This window comes from Mustela nigripes, chromosome 2 (genome assembly GCF_022355385.1).
Source record: "Mustela nigripes isolate SB6536 chromosome 2, MUSNIG.SB6536, whole genome shotgun sequence".
NCBI classification, from domain to species: domain Eukaryota; kingdom Metazoa; phylum Chordata; class Mammalia; order Carnivora; family Mustelidae; genus Mustela; species Mustela nigripes.
Genome location: NC_081558.1, coordinates 138,025,906 through 138,048,501, shown reverse-complemented (window position 1 = coordinate 138,048,501; position 22,596 = coordinate 138,025,906). Strand labels below are relative to the sequence as shown.

The 22,596-nt window shown below is 39.0% G+C and overlaps 1 protein-coding gene across 4 annotated transcripts in view; it reads left to right on the top strand.

Annotated features, from left to right (window-relative positions):
• Window positions 1-22,596, top strand: part of KCNAB1 (potassium voltage-gated channel subfamily A regulatory beta subunit 1) — a 402,759-nt gene that overhangs the window by 331,845 nt on the left and 48,318 nt on the right. For all 4 annotated transcript variants that reach the window (XM_059391681.1, XM_059391683.1, XM_059391685.1 and 1 more), the window contains one exon: window positions 8,685-8,771. In XM_059391681.1, the coding sequence (XP_059247664.1) occupies window positions 8,685-8,771 (87 nt within the window). The remainder of the gene's footprint in view (window positions 1-8,684; window positions 8,772-22,596) is intronic.

The window sequence follows — 22,596 nt, the reverse complement described above, 5'->3', positions numbered from 1 at the left end:
TTTGTGATGGCACTCAAAACTTTGTAGAGACTAGAAATTAACAGGAAATAGTATGGTCTTCTAGAACCATTATGTAATAGAATAGTACTCTACCTCGTTGGGAGGATTATGAGAATTGGGAGAAATTTTTATGTATTTCTTATTTATCTACATATAACAAAAATGTTCCACCTGTACCTGTTGCAATAAAGGAAAATTGTTAAATGGACCTATATGGATCCAAGATTTTTATAACTTTAGATTCATAATTAATCATGAAAACCAATGATATTTTTCTTTTTATTTTAAACTGGTTTCATTTATGAAATACCAAAGTCAATAAAAACATGAAATGTACTCTATCTTATATCACAAACTTTAAAAATAAAAATAAAGAAGTATTCCCTTAGCTTACCTCATCTCATTTCACAGTGTGACAGCCTGGGGCATGTCCTTCCCAACTTGTCCCCACAGTTAAATTGATCTCCTTCCTATCTATCTATCTATCTATCTATCTATATTTCTATCCACATTTTCTTATAAGTACAAAAACATAAGTATGAAACCAGGGGAATCAAGCTATACATATTAACCTAAAAAAACTACTTTTTTGCAATTAAAATAATTTTAGACACACACACCCCCACATACATATGCACTCTACACATGATTTGTAGGTTATTTCTTGGTTTTAGTATTATAAAGAATTATACAAATGGCCATGCTTACATAAATGTGATAGATACTGGAAGCAGCATCATTAGGTCAAAGAATAATACATATTTTAAATTATTTTCTGAAAAGGAATATACCAGGGGCGCCTGGGTGGCTCAGTGGATTAGCTGCTGCCTTCGGCTCAGGTCATGATCTCAGGGTCCCGCATCGGGCTCTCTGCTCAGCAGGGAGCCTGCTTCCCTCTCTCTCTCTGCCTGCCTCTCCATCTACTGGTGATTTCTCTCTGTCAAATAAATAAATAAATAAATAAATAAATAAATAAGGAATATACCAATCTGATGGATGAGCTGATTTTGTTTAGTTATACATTTATTTAGTAATGGTTTGAGCTACCCTTTATAATTTTGTGCTTCTTTTTCTGGGAACCAGCTCTTCATGTTCTTAAGCTATTTTTCTTTTGAGTTTTTTGTATCTTGATCTCGTTAATTTTTCAGGGGTTCTTCATGTATTAATAATGTTCACTCTTTGTTAGCTACATTTGTTGCAAATATTTTCTTCCAGGTTATCATTTCACTGTGAAGTTTTTTCCCTCCCCATGAATCTAATCTAAAAGATAATGTTGAGGAGTACCTGGGTGACTCAGTTAAGCATCTGACTTTGGCTTAGGTCATGATCTCAGGGTCTTGGGACCCACGCTCAGTCTGTCCCTGCTCAGCAGGAGTCTGAGGGGAAGAGTCTGCTTGTCCCTCTCCCTCTGTACTTCCCCATGCTTACATGCTCACTCACTCTCTGTTTCTCTCTCAATTAAATGAGTAAGTCTTTAAAAACAAACAAACAAACAAACAAAAACAGATAATGTTGAATTTGAAGCCAGTCATTGCAGTTTAGAAGTTAGAGATCTTTATTAACCTGTAAAGAAAACTTGGAAAGATTTTAGATTTCCACTGGAAAAAAAATAACTTTGGTGTTCACTAGTTTAATTTAAAATAGAGAATTTGGGGGCACCTGGCTGGCTCAGTCAGTAGAGCATGTGACTTTTGATCATGGTGTTGTGAGTTTGAGCCCCACATTGGATATAGAGATTATTATTTTTTTTTATTTTAAAATTAAGAATAAAATGGAGAGTTTTGAAGCCAGATCTTGGAGAATATGTTTATATTTATATTTCACATATATGTAATTGTTTAACAGTGATAATTATATCATTTGGTTGTTCAAAGTTTTTGCATGAGTTTGGTATTTCTCATTAACTGATTCTTAATATGTTTGTAAGGACTGGGGTTTGAAACCAAACAAAGAGTGGTTCAAGTTCCAACTGTGTCATTTATGAGCTAGGGGACTTTGTGCAAGTTATTTAACCTCACTAAACCTCCATTTCCTTGATGGACTATAAATATTCCTCTCTTGCAATGCTACTATACAGAGAATGAAATTAGATAATTCACATTGAGCACAGTATCTGTCATGTAATAAGCACTTAATAAATGTTATTTTTGTCTTTATCATCATCATTCTTAATAGTGCAACTGTTAGTCTTCATACCATAGATAAGAGCGCCCTTTACTAAGTAACATTCTAAGGCCACCACAATGAATAAGCGCATTCTAACACTAGAAAAAGCTTTCTGATTCCAGTCCAAACAAAATCCCTTCTCAGGCCTTGGTGTCCAACTTGATATTGCAAAGTAAAACCCAGCCTGTCTCTTAAAACTGTCATCATTCCTCCTCTAGCACTTGCCTATGTGACTTGAGTCATGTACCATGAGAAATAACCCCAAAAAAGAAATAATCCATGTAAGCTTGTTGTACCAAGCAGAAAAACAAGGCAGTGGTGTATTGCCTAGAAAGTTCTTGCCCCTCTTTTCTTTTTAATCTAATTAATTAAAAAAAAGAGATTTAGGAAATGGTTCAAAATGGCAATCAACGGAGAACATAAAATCAAGGAAAAAAAGAATGGTCAGAGTTGCTGTGCTTTTTACTGAATCTCCATTATTTTAATATTTACCATTTCAAAATTCTCTCTTCTAAATCAGTTTTCTTCAAGCCTCAAACAACATAACAGAAATACTTTAAATTCTCTGTCCCTTTAAACAAGTCAGGAGTTCTCTTAGGAGCTGGTCTCTCAGGATGGATAAACCAGTTCAGCTGAAATTTAAACTGACCCAGATTCAAACTTTAACACAAAATTTCAAATTTCTGTGACTAAAGAATTGGGATCATTTATTAGGTATGTTGTTACTATTTATTTTGTAGCTCATAGTTTCAGCCAAAGACAAAGATATTCACGAGTCCAAGAGCATCAGTTGAAAGGATAGTTCCAGGCAGGCTGAAATTAGGGAATTGAGTGAATTTTCAGGGAAACAAAGTGGGGGCGGGGGGGACGTGAGAGCTCTAGACCCAAAATAAAGTTGGAAGAAGTTTACAAATCATTGTCCTTGGGTTTCATTGATACTTGTTTTGTGATGAAGGTAGCCTTAATGAACATTGGAGATTCTTATGCACATTAAATTTAGAAAGTATTCTTAGAGGACAAGACAGAGGTCCAATTCATGTGGAGTTCAGGTCAATTAAGTGCTGGTGACCTTGGCCACCTGAGCTGGTTTACGGAGTATAAAATGAACTTGACTTGTACATAATGCACTTTTGAAAAAAATCAGATGAAAGACCTTTTCAGTGAACCCAAGTTCCTTTACTTAGATCCAGTCAGGAACAACATGTTCCTTGGATTCACAAGGAGGAGGTAGAAATTTCACAATGGGAGGTTTATTGTATCCATTTAGAATCCCAAGGTCCTCTTTAGCTCTGAAAGTCTATTCATTCAGCCATTCCACAAACATTCTTTAAGTCCCAATTTTTGCAAGTGTTAAAATTTAGCAGATCAGGGGCATCTGGGTGGCTCAATGGTTTAAGCCTCTGCCTTCGGCTCAGGTCATGATCTTAGGGTCCTGGGATCGAGGCCTGCATTGGGCTTCCTGCTCAGCAGGGAGCCTGCTTCCCTCTCTCTCTGCCTGCCTTTACCTACTTATGATTGTGCACTTGCTCTCTCTTTCTCTATCAAAATAAATAAATAAAATCTTTTTAAAAAATTAGCAGATCAAGTTTCCTTAGTATCTTATAGGAAAGAATAGAAATAGTTTGGTAAGTCAAACTGTAAGACAAAAGCGTACTGTGTGTGTGCTTTTATAGGCAAAGGCTGTGTGTGAGTGTATATTTGGCCTTCAGGTGAATCACCGTTTTGTTATGTGATCCAAACCACAAACTCACTATCTTGATTTGAGGAGTAGGAGAGGAAAATAATCTGAGAAACTGCTTAGACCTTTTTAATGAATGGCAAATGCCAAACCAGCTTCTCTGAACCTTTATTTTAAAAAGATAATTTATGATTTTTTTCAATGAGAAAGGAAATTTCTTAACAGATGGCTTCACCACAAATTCCCTCCCAGTGTTCCATGTTCATACTAAACTGAAATCACCCACTCAGGGTAACCATGGTTCATCACGGGAAGAGCAGCCACAGACTTATTCTAATACAGTGCAGTCTTTATAAAAAATAAGCAGACACAGGACACCTGAGTGGCTCAGTTAGCTGGGCAGCTGCCTTTGGCTCAGATTATGATCCCAGGGTCCTACAATGGAGCCCCACATCGGGCTCCTTGCTCAGTGGGGAGCCAGTTTCTCCACTGCCTGCTATTTCCCTGCTTGTGCTTGCTCTCTGTCTCTGTCTCTCTGTGTGTTTCTCTTTCTCTCTGTGTCAAATAAATTAAAAAATAATAATAATAAGCAGACATATCTCAAGTCATGACGGAGAGGTCTGCTGAGAAGAAGGCAGAAAATTATATACGGAAAAAGTGCCCATCGTTTGAGGCAACATTTTTTTTCAAGCTCAGAAGGAAAGCAAAAGTGTGGACGCAGTATGTTTGAAGAGAACCCTCGCAGAATCTCCGGACTACTGGTTTCCATGTTCCTATAGAGTTCAGGAGGCAACACGGAGCCCCTGATCCATCTCTGACCACACCAGCCTGCTTAACTTCTGGAATGGGCACATTTCTTTAGAAGCCATGAAGTAGGTTTACATTGAATTAAAGTTTACCTTACGAACAAAACAGTTCCTGTTCATCTTCAGAACCTAAAAGAAAAACTTTGATTTCTCTTTTCTGTATTTTCTTTACACAACACAATTAAGTATCCTGTGGACTTGTGAGGAATGGCCAGTGACCTTGTAGACATCTCCTCAAGGACAGAGGGCTTTTCTCTTGCTTCTGTGTTCGCTCCCACAGACCCTGGGTTAGTGCTGAGGGACAGGCTCATGTCCGAAGTTTTGTGAGCAAGTGCATTCCCTGCAGCCTGTGGCCTGCCTTAGGTTATGATTAGTGGCCCCGATTCCCCTCTGCAGCCAAGGTTAATGCATTTTTGCACATCTACTTAAACTTGAAACAATACCTGGCCCCAAGCCAGTGTTCAACAAACATTGCTAAGTGGAGCTAGAACACAACTATTTGCTTATTGGAGACCAACACTAAATGACTTTCAAGGAGACATTTGTTGAACGTGGCTTCATGTTGCTACAATTTAACTATCTCTGCGCAATTAAGGCATGCAAATGGCAAAGGGCAGGAGTGCCTGATTTGGTTTGTGGTCACATGAAAGATTGAAGAAGAAAGATCTTTTCAGTTTGGCTTGTCTTTGGAAGGATGAGGAAAGCAGGGCCGGAAGAGCCTGAGATGTCAGCAAGGTCATTCAGGCCAGCCCAGATTAGCACACCAGATCCCAGACCCTTCGCCTCGTCTACACATAGACCTTGCCTCTGAAAGCCAGGCTGGTCCGTCCAACTGCCAAGAGCTCCGTGTGCGTGACGAACGTGCCGCTCCGACCTCTGTGGGCTCCCACCAGTCTGCTTTCTCCCTGACTTGATTGTCTTAGTAACCATCCCTTTACTTCTCAGGCCAAAAGTCTGAGAGAGTCACCCTTGGTTCCTTGACCTCCACACTCTGTATCCTGCACACCGGCCAGTCCCCTTATATCTACTTACACAACTTGTTCCGAATTTGAACACTTCGTCCCCACTTGGCCCACTTGCCCCAGCACGGTGACCTCTCCCTGGCCTCCCTCCCCCACTTTCACTCTTGCCTCCTCCAAGTCATCTTCAGCAGACCCGTGACCAGCTCAAAATGGAAATCCGATGTCATTTCCCCTGTTTAACTCCTCACGTCCCAGCCCCACACCGATGCTTTGCCATCTCACAGAGCGTACAACCCAGAATTGGTACCATGGATTTCAAGGCTTGATGTGATTGGGATTTTCAAAGCTGGGGACAGGATGTCTTGGAGGCACAGTCTCGTGCTACTTCATTTCAGAACGAATAGCTGACGAGATGTAACACATGATTTCTCATATTTTCACACGAATACACCTGACTCTCAGTCTAAATATCAAAGGGGAAAAAAATGCCTTCCAGAGAAAGAATTGAGTGGCTTGGAATGACCACTTACATTGAAAAATGACTTTCATATGGAGTGCATGCCATCACTTATGGGCACACAGTACTACCTTCAACAATGAGCCTGTGCCTGATATACTCTCTCCATGCACTGTTTATTCCTTGGGGATACATATAGTGTTCGTGCATCTTCACACGCCCAGAGCCCAGCACAGTTTGGGGATCAGAATGGGATTTAGTGCATGCTTAGGGCATGGGAGGGTAAATGACTCCAGTCCTGGCTGACCACAAGCACCACAAAGGGGCCGAGCCAGCTGCAGCTTTTCCTCGTAGTTACTCTCAGCCCATGCTGAGCTGTTTGGAAGAGACCCTGGAGGGAGAGGCCTCATCAGAAAGGGAGACACTTGCTTCCAGCGCCAGGGAGGGCCAGGACTCTCACTAAATGCCTCGTTCCAAAACCAGGAGGTCTAAGAGAAATCTTTAGCATTTAGCCTTTGACGCCTCTCATTCTGAATTTCCCAGATGTGAGCATCGCTGTGATAATCACTGCATTTCTGTAGACTACTGTGCTTTACAAAGTGCTTGAAAGCTGGTTTTATTTGCTCTCCTGAAGCATGATCCTGAAGGTAGTGTGTGTTGTTATCTCCACTGCAGATCAGAGACCTAAGTCACCAAATCTGTTGGGGGGGGGGGGGGTGTTGAAATAACCCAAGTGGAATCCCATAGCACGCTAGAGTATAGATTTCTAACCTTCCCAACCTGCGCTACCTCATTATCCATTTGGCTATTCTGTCCTCTCCTCACTTCCTCCAGTACATATAATTGCTTCCAAAAAGTGGCTCATATCATAGGGCTTTATAAGGTAAATTTAATTTCAAGCTGCCCCTTCAGAGAGCTGGCGATAGCCCAGGCCTGAAAGCCACTGCAGTTTTTTGAGAGCATGCACTGGACCTTATAACACCTGTCTGCCCTAATCTCTTCATCAATGCTTCTTTTAACAAGCCACTGTCCCAGACAATCCTTTTTCAATGAATGAAAAATATTTCCGGAACTATATCCAAGCACTTCATTTTCCTGTCAGAAAAGTAATTGTGGCTGGCTGGTAAACCAGTTTGAAAAATCAAATTTAAATGAGCCAAATTTAAATTTATAAGAGCCTCATTTAACATGCAATTAGTTTTATGCCTATAATAAAAAGAGAAAAACCACCAGTCTTCCTGAGGAATTAAATAGGCTGATAAGGAAATGCTGTGCCTCATGGAAATGAGATAAAATGATTCTTGAACTGTCATCCTTTTGGTTGCATAATATTATATACAATACATTCTATTTCAGGGAAGTATTAATTTTACTGAAATTAAATCATTTTTTTTTCTCAGAGTACTCACAGGAATGTGACCAGATGGTTAGGGCTAAAACTTATATTATTGGTTCCAGACTTTTTTTTTTTTAAGTTCCTTTATATTATCTAAGTCTTTATAACTTCTGTTTTCGCTTTTCCCCCCCAAAGAACAGGGAATAATAAAAATGCTAAAGCTCAGCTATATTTAAGGTTCTTCAAACTTTGTTTCAATTAGTAAAAGGTTAAGCAAGACCTTCATTTGCCAACCCTTTTATTCCTGTTACAACCCGTGTGTACATGAAGATGGCCTTGGCAGTCATTTATTTCTGATTTATTCCATTTTAATGTTTTTGATGAGCAATAAATATATCCCATCCCACTGTAAGCCCAGTAAGTCATTCATAACATGAAAGTAATTCGCAGTTTTCAAGAAGTAGTTAAACTCTTAGGCCACTTTTTATTCTAAACTTGGCTCCTGGATATTGCAACAGATGAGTCACTGTGAACAAGCTTTGCTGAGTATATTTTTCTGGTGGGGTAGGAGTAGTAAAACTATCGAGAAAGTTATAAGACTTTTCTTTTTTAAAAAGATTTATTTATTTTTAAAGAGAGGAAGAGAAAGAGCAGGGGGCCGGGGCTGAGGGAGAGAAAGAAGGAGCGGCAGAGGGGGAGAGAGAGCATCGTAAGCTGACTCCAAGCTGAGTGTGGAGCCTGATGCAGGGCTCCATCTCATAACCCTAAGGTCACAACCCTGAGATCATGACCTGAGCTGAAACCAAGAGTCAGACACTTAACTGAACTGCGCCACCCTATAAGACTTTTCTTTGTTGAGATTCAAGTCAGCCTTTGATATATTGTTTAAAGGCTCTAGGGGCCAATTAATATACATCATTGTATTCAATGTATTTTTGAAACTAATACTGTGCTTTTTTTTTAAGTACATTTTTTAAGGAAACCAAACTTTTACTATTTCTTTTTATTTTATCTTATTTTATTTTAATTCAATTAACATATGATGTATTATAAGCTTCAGAGATAGAGTTCAGGCATTCGCCAGTTGCATATAACACCCAGTACTCATCATATCATGTGACCTCCGGAATGCCCATCCTCCAGTTACCCCATCCCCCCACCCATCTCCCTTCCAGCAACCCTCAGTTTGTTTCCTAGAGTTAAGAGTCTCTTACACTTTAACTGTTTCTAATAGTGTTTACATTTGTACTTTTTGGATTTTTCCTGCCTCTGTTCCCAGGATTGAAGGGCTCCCTCCAGAGGCTACAGCTCGAGTACGTGGATGTGGTCTTTGCCAATCGACCGGATAGCAACACCCCCATGGAAGGTGAGTGAAGAAATTGGATAAAAGACTCTAGAGTTATTGATTCTAACTGGATGACTTATTTCACTAACAGTAGGAAATGAAATATATTCAGACTGATTTGATTGAATGGGGAAAATGGAAACCTTTCCCATCAATGTCTCTTGGTCTCAGCATTTACCCTCAAGGCCAGAGCTCTGCATCTGGCTTCTTCATTCATTTCTGAAGTATTCCCAGGCATTGGGACTGTGGCTTCTGCTGGCTACAGTGCTCACTTTTTCCAGGTTCATTTCACTTCTGCAATTTCATCAACTGAAACAATAAAATTAATTGGAAGGGGAGTTTATAACCCAGCCATCGTTATTTTGGAGGAAGTCCCTTGACAATCTTCCTCTTTTGTAATGACTAAGTCTGATTAGCTTCCGATCTGTGGTAACAGGTTCTAAGTGGTACTGTTAATGGAGGTTTTATAGGAGTGACTACTTCAAAATGAGACTCTTCATTGAAATTTGGGTTTTGATTCTCAAGAAGCTGCAACATTTTATTCCCTTTCTGTTACAACTATTTGAGGACAATAGTCAGGTCTCTTCTGTGGGAACACTGAGAATGTTCCTAAAACGAAATTTTCTTCAACTTACATTTATTTATGGAGTCTACCTAAGGTGATTGAGGATGAAGATCATTTAGGAGGATATATTAGAATGTTCTAGTTAATTGAGATTTACAGCCTTATAGATTAGACTTACCTGAGGGGAAAACGAACAAAGATATTTGGGGCATAGGAGGAAAAAACAATGTTCTGGTCATTTGAGGCTTATAATACGACATACAGTTACACATTTTCAAAGAATTAGAATAGGACAAATTCTATTTACTATTCAAAATTACACTGAAGATAAATTTGTCCCTGATGATTCAAAAGGTAGTCTAGGATCTCGTAATAATTCAGGTTCTATAAAGGTTTATTCTTGCTACAGGGTTATAGAAGTTACAAATGATTGTATGTATGAAAGTATATATGAACTTTTCTGTAGCTTGCACTCCTGACCCCCCCCAAAAATACAGAAGTTATTTTCCTTGCCATTTATCTGTTAACTACAGAGAAATTTAAAAAATATATATATTTACATATCTAACTTTCTCTTAGAGTTTTCTACTTTCTTGACTCCGAGTAAATCAGGAGTTTATCATAGTACAATATCAGTGTTGGAAATTCATAATAAGAATTATCCATAGAAATGACATAAAAATGCATATTTTTATCAAGACAAAGAATAGGTATTTCATAAAGCAGTCATAAACATCTTATTAGTGTATGAAGTCCTTATTGCAAGGATAATATGATGTCACATTCTCCTCAATGACATGTTGAAAGAGAACACTGAAACTATCTGATGAACAAAAGTGTTAAATACAATGCCATTTGGTGGGGACTGTGAAACTGAAATTGCTTCCCATTTTAAGTGCCTCAGTGCCACTATTTTCCTCTTTGGAAAAGAATCCTTTGTGATTATACCATGTACAGAATAGAAAAACATTTGGGATTTTCCCGGGTCTTTTTTTTTTTTCATTTTATCCATTTTGTGCATCCTCCCCAATATCTAATTTTAGAGATATAATGCAGGACTCTCTCAAACAGAAAACACTGTAATCTGCATGATATACCTACAGAAGTAGGATGTTCTCAATTAGGATCTAAGCTCTAAGCTATGTGATATTGACAAAATAATGGTGTTTGTTGTGTGAACGCTGATTATGGGTTGAAATTTAGTAGAAGAGAGCTTCATAGTGCTAAACAAACAAACAAACAAACAACATTAACAACATAAGATTGCTACCTGATAGAATTTGTAACTGCAGCATTGTCCAGCCTTTGCTAGAATTGGAGAATATGTTGGTTTTCTCTGAGTTTCTCATATAGTAATTCCACAAAGCAGAACATTTTCTCAAGCTATGTTGTCAAGAGGTGCTGTCCAAGTCCAGAAGTCTAAGGAAGGAGGCCAAACAATAGAAGTTTGCACTTGATGATAAGATCAAGGAACATGGCATTTTTGTAGCTCTGCTGCCGTCTACCCCTTCATGCTGGAATGTACTCAGTTCTCCCCACCCTCCACCAGAAGGGACCCACTCCTAGCTGGCCCATCAAGCTCGAAGTCTTATTCCTCTGGAGGGATTTAACGTGGAAACACCACAGAAATTCATTAAGTCGGATTTGTTCCAGACTGAACTCCCTTCCCTGTCATTTCTCCCCAGCTTTCAGAAAATGTGTATCCTCAAACTCAGTATACTTGTTTGTTCCCAGGTGGGACCGGTGGACATGCTGGTGTGATCCAAGTCTCTGGAAACTTAGTCTCGGCATTTAGTGACTTCCACTTGACTGTAGCAGAGGGCAACACTGATCTGGGCAATAGAGAGAAGAAGAAATAGGAAATAAGAAGAAAATGAAAACCAGACAGGGATTGCCAGGAGGCCTTGGTGCATTTGCTCCTCTAAAAATGGAAGAATATGGTATCTAAGCTATTTCTGGATTCCATGTTGTTACTGAGATTCATTTTGCAATGAGCTTCTAAGTCATAAGTTGCGTGTGAGTGAAGGTTGTCCATGTGCAATGGAGTCTACCTTAGAGGGCTATTAGTATTTCTAAAAACAGTACAGAAAATAAATATTATATATATCAGAATTCCCCTTCCAAAACATATAGTAGTTATTTGTTAGTCAATTTACTCTATAGTCTTTTTTTTTTTAAGATTTTATTTATTTATTTGACAGAGAGAGCACAAGTAGGCAGAGAGGCAGGCAGAGAGAGAGGAGGAAACAGGCTTCCTGCTGAGCAGAGAGCCCAATGCGGACCTGGATCCCAGGATCCTGGGATCATGACCTGAGCCAAAGACAGAGGCTTAACCCACTGAGCCACCCAGGGGCCCCACTCTACAGTCTTTAATTAGTTTTCAATTTCCTCTGCAAATATAGTGACCAAAATCATCACTGGAAGCTTGCCCAGCTCCCCATACCCTCCTTTTTTTCTTTCTGCAATGGCCAGAAAATCCTTAATATCATTCATATACTTTTCTTTATTTCAGCAACTCACATTGGCAATTTTAGGCTTGATTACATCCATTCCTGTTTAATGTAAGTGATCCAACAGTGGCGGCCAAGTGAATGGTGATGAATTTTCATAGAGTCGGTCTACGTATGTTGGCACTGTACTGCATGTGTGTGTCTGGGTAACTCATATTAGACCCTTAGCATTTGAAAATCATTTTTATTGGTTTTAACCATTCCTGTCAACTCCATCGAGCCACAGTACATACTAAGCTATAATTTTGGTGAGGCACCTGTTTTAAACCCCAGGGACCTATTGAGAGAGCCCAGCCCAGCTTTCTAGGACATGTTTTAAACAACTTTGATTTAAGTTTATTAAAATGCCAACCCCATTCATTTGATTTGCACCTTGAAAGTATGTTAATTGGGAATGCTTCTAAAATAAACCAAGATGAATTTCATTCAGTTTCTACGTATCCTATAGCAACAAACTGAGCCAGAAAAAGATAACAGTAACATCTTCTTCATCTTATGTAGGCATCATGTATGCAATTAGTTGTTTTCTTCCCTCCTTCCTTGGAAAAACAATAAACAAAAAGGAGTCCTCCCGAGAGAATAGCTATCTTAATTCCAAATGTGCTGTCTGTGGAGAAAGTGGTTAAGACACTTAATTTGCAATCTACAAGCCTATGCAATGCAATTACATTTGCAGCATGGGACAATGTTCCTGACAACCGAGGGGAACTCTTGTACTTTTTCCCCTCTGCCCTCCTTGTTTATTTTTTCTGGTTCACCTAGTAGTAAGTCATTTTTCTTTCCTAGCATCTGCCATGCCATCTGTCTCTGCTACAATTTCTGGCATCAATGCCATGTGTTCCAATCCCAGAAAAAAAAATATCAGCCCGGTATCCCCTTTCTTCTTTCTTATGCTGCTGTGTTCTTAACAGTAGAGTCACTGACAGTTCCTTGCGCTCTATGCTACTCGTATTCTAAATTTATTTCCATAAATCCCAGCGTGTATTTCAGAATCTTCTCTTGAGTTCATTAGACAAAAGAAACCTCGTTCCAGTGTGAGTCATGCTAGACAGGGAGAGACATGGGGCATTCATGTGTCTGAGGACCTGGACTAGGCATTTAGTGGTTTAGTTTTCTGTCTTTTCCAAGTGTCAGGCTAATTTCTCTCTATATAATCTTCTCATTGTCCCAGAAAGGAAGTGATGACCATGTCTAGAGGGCAAGAAAGGAGTCTGCAAACCATATACTACTTGTGAATAATAGAAAAAAAGAGGGGAGGTGTTTTTGTTTGCATAGCTTTTTGGAAAGGAGAAAAGAAATCCCACCAATATGTTGATCTGAAAAGATGATTATTTTTAAAGAAAATCAAATTTTAATTTAAAAAACATTTGGAATTCAGCCATCTAACTTTTATTTAGAGCTTTTTTGCCAAAACTAGTTAATCTCACACACTCCCTTAGTCATTAGGTGTTATTCCCAACCTAATGACAATTCAAATTATTTATTTATTTTTCCTGCTAGCAGGTCAATGCAGACATAAACAACACAGATATCCTTTTTATTTTTTATTTTTCAAGACTTTATTTATTTGACAGGGAAAGAGAAAGCACACACACAGGGACAGAGGCAGAGGGAGAAGGAGGGTCCCCAGCAAGCCGGGAGCCGATGCGGGGCTTGATCCCAGTACCCCGGGATCATGACCTGAGCTGAAGACCGATGCTTAACCAACAGAGCTACCCAGGTGCCCCCAGATGTCTTGTTTAAATAAGACAGACAAGATGGAAGTTAGCTTTACTTAGTTCCCACAATATCATCATGTCAAATAGCCCATCCCACAAGTATTTACTTCCTTCTGAGCCATCTTGTTCGGTGTCCCCACATGTAAGCAGGAATCCATGGAGAGTCATGAATTTAGGATATCCAATGACAGCTCAGAAAATACCAGAAAGTAACAAACATTGCAGCATCCCCAATTTTCTCCATGTTTTTCAGTTCCAGAACACTGGCCCTGGATATTTAGTATCCAAAGCAAAGTTTTCAGAACGAAAATTTAATGACCTAAAACCTAGAAATATCACCTAAGCACAATGGATCATCGTTCTGCATTTGTGTTATCTTCCCTGTAAGACACTCTCAACATTCATTCATTCTCAGCAATGAATGTTATAAAGTCATATGTGTATTTTGAATTTTCTATTAATTACATTCAAAAGGTAAAAAGAAACAGACAAAAATAACTGTAAAAATATATTTTAGGGGCTACCTCAGAGCATGCAACTCCTGATCTCAGTGTTGTAAGTTCAAGACCCACACTGGGTGTAGGGATTACTGAAAAATAAAAAAATCTTTTAAAAATACATATATATTTTTTCAATTTAACCCAATATATAAAATATATCATTTCAACATATAATCAATATAAAAATTATTAATGAGGTTTTTTTCACACTAAGTCTTTGAAATCTGTTGTGCTTTTCATACTTATAGCACATCTGAATTTGAATCATCCACATTTCAAATGCTTTATAGCCTCATATGGCTACTGACAACTGAATTTGGTCACATGCAGATCTGCAGGCTGTATCTCCAGTACAGCAGAGCACCAGACACATAGTAGGTGCTCAGTAAATACTTGTTGTGTGGGTGGGTGGGTAGACAGACGGATGAAAGATGATGAATAAGTGAACAAGAGTTGAGCGACTGCATGAGTAAAGCTCTAAAGTTAAATAGATCCACCTTTATTTTTCTGTACTTGAAAACCTATTTTGGTTTCCTAATATCTACCAACATTCTGGTCCTTGATCTGGTTCAACATATTTCTGGGTGATGTTGAGGACAGGTGGCTGGCAGTCATTTCCAGGATGCCAGGTCTTTCTCCAGAAAACTGACTGATACCTAAATGAGTAGAAATGAATGGAGGGATGATTCTTTGGCAGTTCAGCTGCTCCTGAGGATTCCTATATCAAATTAAAATTATCTAATGCATTTCATTCATGACCCTGGCCAGGATGCTCCTGAGAGTCTCTAGTGCCCATCAGATCAATTCAGCCTTCTGGTCCGAAAGGCCGGGACAGCTGAGTTTTCAAGAAATTAATTTGGAGAAAATGATTTTCATATCCAAGAAGATGAGCCAAAACCTACCAACCCTGTGGGGGGGGGGGGAGTCTTCCAGTCTTCCAATTTTATTAAATCAGTTTTATTTGCATTTTAACTGCAAATTCACCAAAAATTAGACTGCTTCTTTAGACCTAGTCAGATGATGTCTTATACATTACAAAACAACAAGTCATTTAACAAAAAGAGGAATTTCATTCATCCATTTTAAGAAACAGCCTTGGGGATGGTTGGATTCACTTTGTCTCTGATATGGCTTTTTAGAAAATCTCATGTTGCTGCTCACTGTGGGCCTCCTCCTCACTGAGACAGTTCTTTCTGCAAAGTAGACTGGAGGACCTTAGATGGGAGACGCAGCTTCAAATCCTGGCTTTATCACTTATTAGACTGTATACCCAGGGCAGTTACTACCCCACTGAGGCTCATGATCGTCACATGAGCAGGGTAGCAACATGGAACGTGACTTCTGAATGAGTTAACAAGGTGGGTTCAGGAGGCAAACAAGCCCCTGTTCTAGAATGCACTGTATAATGCACGTACATGTAAATAAAACCCCACTTTTTTCTGCATTTCTTCTTAGAAGCCACCATGGGAGAAATCCAAAGTCCTGAAATTATAATATGATGTAAAGAAAATAAAGGTGGTCAGGCTGCCGAGGCAACCAGGGTCTTCAGTGAGATCACTTGGAAATCAAGGCACAGTCTTGGCAGTGGGATTTTCTAAAAGCCTATTGTTTCTCCCTGCAATTTTGTTCTGAAGTCCTCCATGTCCTTTACAATTAGCGTAATCGTAGATTTTCCAGGGTTCATCTGTTCAGTAGAAAGGCAATCTTGAGACTGTGATTTTATTTTCAAAAGTATATCTAGAAAAAATTCAATAATAGGATCTACTCATTCACTCAGTTGAAATTCATTGAATATCCACTGTGCGCTAAGCACTTTTCTGTGCACTAGGAGAAGCAGAAGTTAATAAATTAGGCAAACACCCTGCTTCACAGATATTATGTTCTTGTGGAGGACTCAGGCAATAAGTTAGTAAGAAAGTTACATTAGATGGTAATAATGATATGAAGAAAAAAATGGGTCCTAGGAGAAGGATGGAGGTATGGGGGGTAGATTTTAGAGGGGTGTCCAAGGGAGGTCTGAGAAGGATATCGGGGAATAGCCTGGCCTCTCCCAAAATGGGAAGAGTATAACTTTGGAGTCAGACCCTAACTCACATCATCTATTTCTTCCCAGTTGCATCATTTTAGACACATTATTTGATCTCTCTTATCCTTTTTTTTTTTTAAGATTTTATTTATTTATTTGACAGAAATCACAAGTAGGCAGAGAGGCAGGCAGAGAGAGGAAGGGTAGCAGGCTCCCTGCTGAGCAGAGAGCCCAATGTAGGGCTCAGTCCCAGGACCCTGGGATCATGACCTGAGCCAAAGGCAGAGGCTTAACCCTTTGAGCCACGCAGGTGCCCCTGATCTCTCTTACCCTTACAGATAAGTTTCCTTATCTATAAAATGTTAAGTATTAATTTCTACTTTATAGGGCTATTATAAAGATTTATTTTAGAATGATATACACAAAATGCATGCAATGTTGCTTAGTACACAGCAATTAAATTCAAAGCTATCCTTTTTCATTGCTGTTGTGTGCATGGTCCTGCTGCAAATTTGTCATGTGGGGAATGAACTTGATGTCCTAGTAGTCTCCAAGTCCACTACCAGGCAATCCTAGAGGTCCTAAGACAGAAAGACTCACACAACAAATTAATATACATGAATCACATTGCTTATTAAGTCATGTAAAAAACATAGTGAGAAGCAATAGGAGAGCGTTAGGGGTGATTAAAACAATTAGGATAGAGTATAAGCCGGTGGAGGGATCCAATGACCTGAATCTTGGGGCACAGTGATTGTATGGCCTGTTTTCTCTAGAGCTCTTCCATGTTGGCCTTCCCTGTGGGGGTGCAGTTATATGATCAGATTCAAGCTTTGGGCAGGGACGCTCAGTAGACACACAATGCCTGAGTCAATCATACACTTGCTCTCTTCGAAAGCCTCAAGGCCAAATTCACCTGGCCATTACTTGTAGCTCACCAGGTAGCCTGAGGCACAGCCATGGACTCTTTGCATTTCTTGTGCACAGGATTTTCAAAGCCAGAATGGGATCACCAATCAGGGGATGATTTAAGACTTTGAGTCTTCATGCATCTCATGTATATTTAGTACACCTTGAATGTCTGGTGTCACACACATTGGATACATTGTGAATATCACATTTTCCATCCTTCCACCTCTGTACTCAGCACGCACACACACATTTCCTGCTTTATCTATGGCTACCATGACTCAGAGGTTACTAATCCACTGAGTCATGCCATATACATTATGTGAATTCTGCCTGTGTCTCATGAGCTACTTGTTTCTCTACCCAGTTCTATGTATCCTCCTTATTTCTCTTACTTTGTTGAGCAGGAGTAAATTATCTTAAGCAGCACAGCAAAGGCATGCTACGGAGGTCACTACTCTTAGTTGGTGACATTTTGCTTCAGACATGCAGTCTTCTAGCGGCATCGAAAAATTGTCCAGAGTTAACAGAGCCCACCCCACCCCACCTCGGAGCCCCAGTTCACAAATTGTCTTTGTCACCTGTGTTCCACAGAACAGGAGCTTTACGAAAAGTACCTTTGCTAGAGCATACTGAGAAATTAAGAGTGCCCAGGCTGCAGAAAATATGCGATGCACTGGTGTTAAAGAAAATTACATCCCCAATTATTTGCGATTATCTTGTATGGTTTGTTGTACTTTCTTGGGATATCAGAGATTCCCAGCCTCATTTCATGAAGCCCTGGTTAGAAGGGAAGATACTGGAGAAGAGTATGCTTATATTCTATGCAGTTTAGCTGCTTCCTCTGTCGTCTCCCCTTCTCTGCCCTTTCTTTGCGACTTAAGTGAAGGCAAAGAAGATACAACCCCTATCCTTAGGAAGATCCACAAAGAGAACGCGGGCCACGTGTCTGGGGGCCAATTGTACCTCCTCGCCACAAATCTGTGGCCCTTACCAAGCTCAGAAAGGGCGACTTGTTGGTGTTCTTTTTTTCTTAAGTTGTTTTTAGTCAAGGAAGGGAGAGGGAGCTGGAGAGAAAACAGACATGGCTTCCGCGTACCCCAGCTGTCAGGTGGAGACCGAACTGCTTAGTATTCCGGAGCTGGGGGTTTGTGACTCATTGAACTTCCTTCTGTGTGCTTTGTCATCTTCCTGGAGCTGTGACAAGAATTACCTCCATATTCCGAGGGGATGTCAACTGTCTTGGGGGAGTTCCTCTCCCTCAGTTCCTTGTTGTGAGGCAGCTGATCCATAGGGACATGGGGAGGGTTTGGGGTCTAGAATTATCCAGTGCCCCAGCCCAGGCCGGTGGGGCTGTGGGTTCCAGCCACCCGTCACTGAGCAGCATCTCACACAGGCTTTGGCCGCGTGCTGCTTCAAGGGGGTGAGTGGGGCACCCATGTCCTTGCTAATCTGGCATTCTCAGACCATGTAGGTAAACAAAGACCCTTAAGTTTTCCTCTTCCTTTCTGGGGAAAAAAAAACCCTGAAGTAATGTGAGAGTAAATGGCTTTGTTAACCCACCTGCCCCCTCAGGGTGTTGAAAATGTGATGTGAAAAAGTATGGGGTCTGCAACCAGAGGAAGAGGGTGCTATGCTAGTCTTAGGGGCAAGAATGTGGTTGAGGTGCTCAGACTTCCTGCTTCTCCGTTTTTCACTTGGAAAATGGCAAGAAGGAAAACATGACCTCTCCAGGCCATCTCCAGGATTGTTGTGAGGATAACAGGAGTTAATACAAGTGGAAATGTTTCATAAACGGCAGTGTATGAATATTTTGAGGTGGTTGTTGTTGTTGTTACATAAATTTATAATTTTAGGAATGCAGATGCATAACAAGGCATCATAACTGAAGTTTCAACCAGGCACTAAGACACGATTGAAAAGAAATTTCAAAGTGAGGTGCCAAATATCTATTTGTCTACTTGCAGAGGAGCTAGTTCCTGGGTTTTGTTTTGTTTTGTTTTCCGCAATGTTTTATTTTGAGAAATTAAAAACCTATGGAAAAGTTGAAAAAATAAACACCCAGTATTCTTCACTTCAATTTACCAAATTGTGCTGTATTTTGCCTCTATTTCCCCCTTCCTCTCATTATGACATTTTGCCCATATATACTTCTGTCTCCTGAGACCAAGGCATTCTTCCATACAAACATAACACAAGCAGCACCCTCAAGTACTTTACCATTAATCCATTATTGTGATCTAACATGCAAGCCAGATTCCTCCTGTTCCCTAAAATGTCATTTATCGCATTTCATTGTTTTTATTGTTGTGTGTTTGTTTTTGAGAGGGAAGTGAGTTTTTTTCATGATGTTTTTTTCAAATTAACGTCTTATTTTAAAATCAAAACTAATTTTTTTCTACTACATCAGCAAAATCCAAATCATTTTTCCAGTTCCAGTATTATTACATCCCATTGCAGTTTTTCATACAGTCAAGATTTGAAGACCAAAGCCCTCTTGCGCATATGACATTGAAAATCAAACTGAAAGCAATCGTAGGTCATTGTGATATAGTGAACAACGCAAGGACGTTGAAAATGGATAGGCAGCTCTCTGTCTTGAGAGTAACTTTTAGAAATCCCGTGCTTTAAGAAAGTAGGAATTTCTGGTTCTCTTTGTCATCATCTCTAGTATCAAAGACAACGCATCAGCAGGTGTTAGTACAGATTACATGGTATAATAATTATAAAACACAGTGGATAGTACATAAAGTGCTCAATATCTTTTAGTTATTACTCCTTTTTTAAGCTTTATTTTAGTCACCCCATGCTCGCCATGCTGCTTAATTTAATCCCCATCACCTATTTTACCCATGCCCCCACCTCTCTGGTAACCATTGGTTTGTTCTCTAGAGTTAAGAATCTGGTTCTTGGTTTCTCTGTCTCTCTCTTTTTTCCCTTTGCTGGTTTGTTTTGTTTCTTAAATTCCACATATGAGTGAAATCATATGGTATTTGCCTTTCTCTGACTTTTCTCACTTTACATTATACTCTCTAGTGCCATCCATGTCATTGAAATGGCAAGATACCATTCTTTTTTAATGGCTGAATAATATCCTATTATAAAGAGAGAGAGAGAGAGAGATCACATCTTCTTTATCCATTCATCAATCATCGGACACTTGGGCTGCTTCCAGATCTTGGTTATTGTAGATAATGCTGCTATAAACATAGGGGTGTGTGTATCCCTTTGGATTAGTGTTTTTTTATTCTTTAGGCATATACCCAGCAATGTGATTGCTGGATCATAAGGTAGTTCTATTCTAAATTTTTTGAGAAACCTCCATACTGTTTCCCAAAGTGGCTGCACCAGTTTGCATCCCCACCAAAAGTGCACGAAGGTCCCTTTTTTCCACATCCTCACCAACACTTGTTACTTGTTTTGTTGACTTTAGCCATTCTGACAGATGTGAGGTGATATCTCATTGTGGTTTTGATTTGCTTTCCCTTTGCTTTCCCTGATAAGTTATGATGAGCATCTTTTTATGTGTCTGTTGGCCATTTGGAGGCCTTCTTTGGGGGAAATGTCTGTTCATGTCTTATGCCCATTTTTAAATTGGATTTTTTGTGTTTTGGATGTTGAGTTGTACAAGTTCTTTATATATTTTGGATACGAAGCCCTTACTTGATATGTCATTTGCAAATATATTCTCCTTCTGCCTTTTAGTTTTGTTGATGGTTTCCTTCACAGTTCAGAAGCTTTTTATTTTTGTATTGTCCCAATAATTTATTTTTGCTTTTGTTTCCCTTGCCAAAGGTGACATATCTAGAAAAAGGTTGCTATGGCTTATGTCAAAGAAGTTATTGCCTGTGTTCCCCTCTAGGATTTTTTATGGTTTCATGTCTCATATGTAGGTCTTTAGTCCATTTTGAATTTATTTTTGTGTATGGTATAAGAAAATGGTCCAGTTTCATTCTTCTGCATGTTGTTGTCCAGTTTTCCCAACACATTTGTTGAAGAGACTATCTTTTTCCCATTAGATATTCTTTACTGCTTTGTTGAAGATTAATTGACCATATAGTTGTGGGTTTATTTCTGGATTTTTCTATTGTGTTCCATTGATCTATATGACTATTTTTGTGCCAGTACCCTACTGTTTTGATTACTGTAGTTTTGTAATGTAACTTGAAGTCTGAAATTGTGATGCCTCCAGCTTTGCTTTTCTTTTTCAAGATTGCTCTGGCTATTCGAGATCTTTTCTGGTTCCATACAAATTTTAGGATTGTTTTTTCTAATTATATGAAAAACGCTGTTAGTATTTTAATAGAGATTCCATTAAATGTGTTCATGGGGCGCCTGGGTGGCTCAGTGGGTTACGCCGCTGCCTTCAGCTCAGGTCATGATCTCAGGGTCCTGGGATCGAGTCCCGCATCGGGCTCTCTGCTCAGCAGGGAGCCTGCTTCCTCCTCTTTCTCTCTCTGCCTGCCTCTCTGCCTATTTGTGATCTCTCTCTGTCAAATAAATAAATAAAATCTTTAAAAAAAAAAATGTGTTCATGGCTTTGGGTAGCATAGATACTGTAACAATGTTTGTTCTTCTAATCCATGAGCATGGAATGTCTTTGCATTTCTTTGTGTCATCTTCAGTTTCTTTCATCAGTATTTTATAGTTCTCAGAGTACAAGTCTTTCACCTTTTTGGTTAGGCTTATTCTTAGATATATTACTATTTGGGGTGCAAATAGTAATCTCTTTCTTCTGCTTCATTACTGGTATATAGAAATGCAACAGATTTCTGTATATTGATTTCATATTTTACATTTATTTTTACTTATTCTTTTTACTTATTTATTTTTTAAGTTATTTATTTTTTACTTATTTACTTAATTATTCTTACTTATTTTTACTTTATTACATTGAGGTATGTTCCTCTAAATTTACTTTGTTGTACTTTCTCAAATGTTTTTTCTGCATCTATTGAAATGATCATATGGTTCTTATCCTTTTTCTAATTGATGTGATGTATCATATTGATTGATTTGCAAATATTGAACCACTCTTGCAACCCAGGAATAAATCCCACTTGATCATGGAGAATGATTTTTTTTTTAAATGTAGGATTCAGTTTGCTAATATTTTCTTGAGGATTTTTTCATCTATGTTCATCAGAGTTATTGGCCTGTAGGTCTCTTGTTGTGTATCTTTACCTGGTTTTGGTATCAGCGTAATGTTGGCCTCAGAGAATGGATTTGTAGGTTTTCCTTTTCTGCTTTTGGAAGAATTTGACAAGAATAGGTATTAACTCTTCTTTAAGTGATTGGTAGAATTCACCTGTCAAATAATCTGGTCCTGCACTTTTGTTTGTTGGGCATTTCTTTATTACTGACTCAGTTCCTTTGCTGGGGGTCAGTCTGTTCAAATGTTCAATTTCTTATTGTTTCAGTTTTGGAAGGTTCTATGTTCCTAGGAATTTATCCCTCTCTTCTAGGTTGTCCAATTTATTGGCATATAGTTTTTCATAATATTCTCTTATAGTCCTTTGTATTTCTGTGGTTTTTGGTGATGATTTCTCCTCTCTCACTTGTAATTTTATTTGGGTCCTTCTTTTTTTCTTGATATGTCTATCTAGAGGTTTATCAAT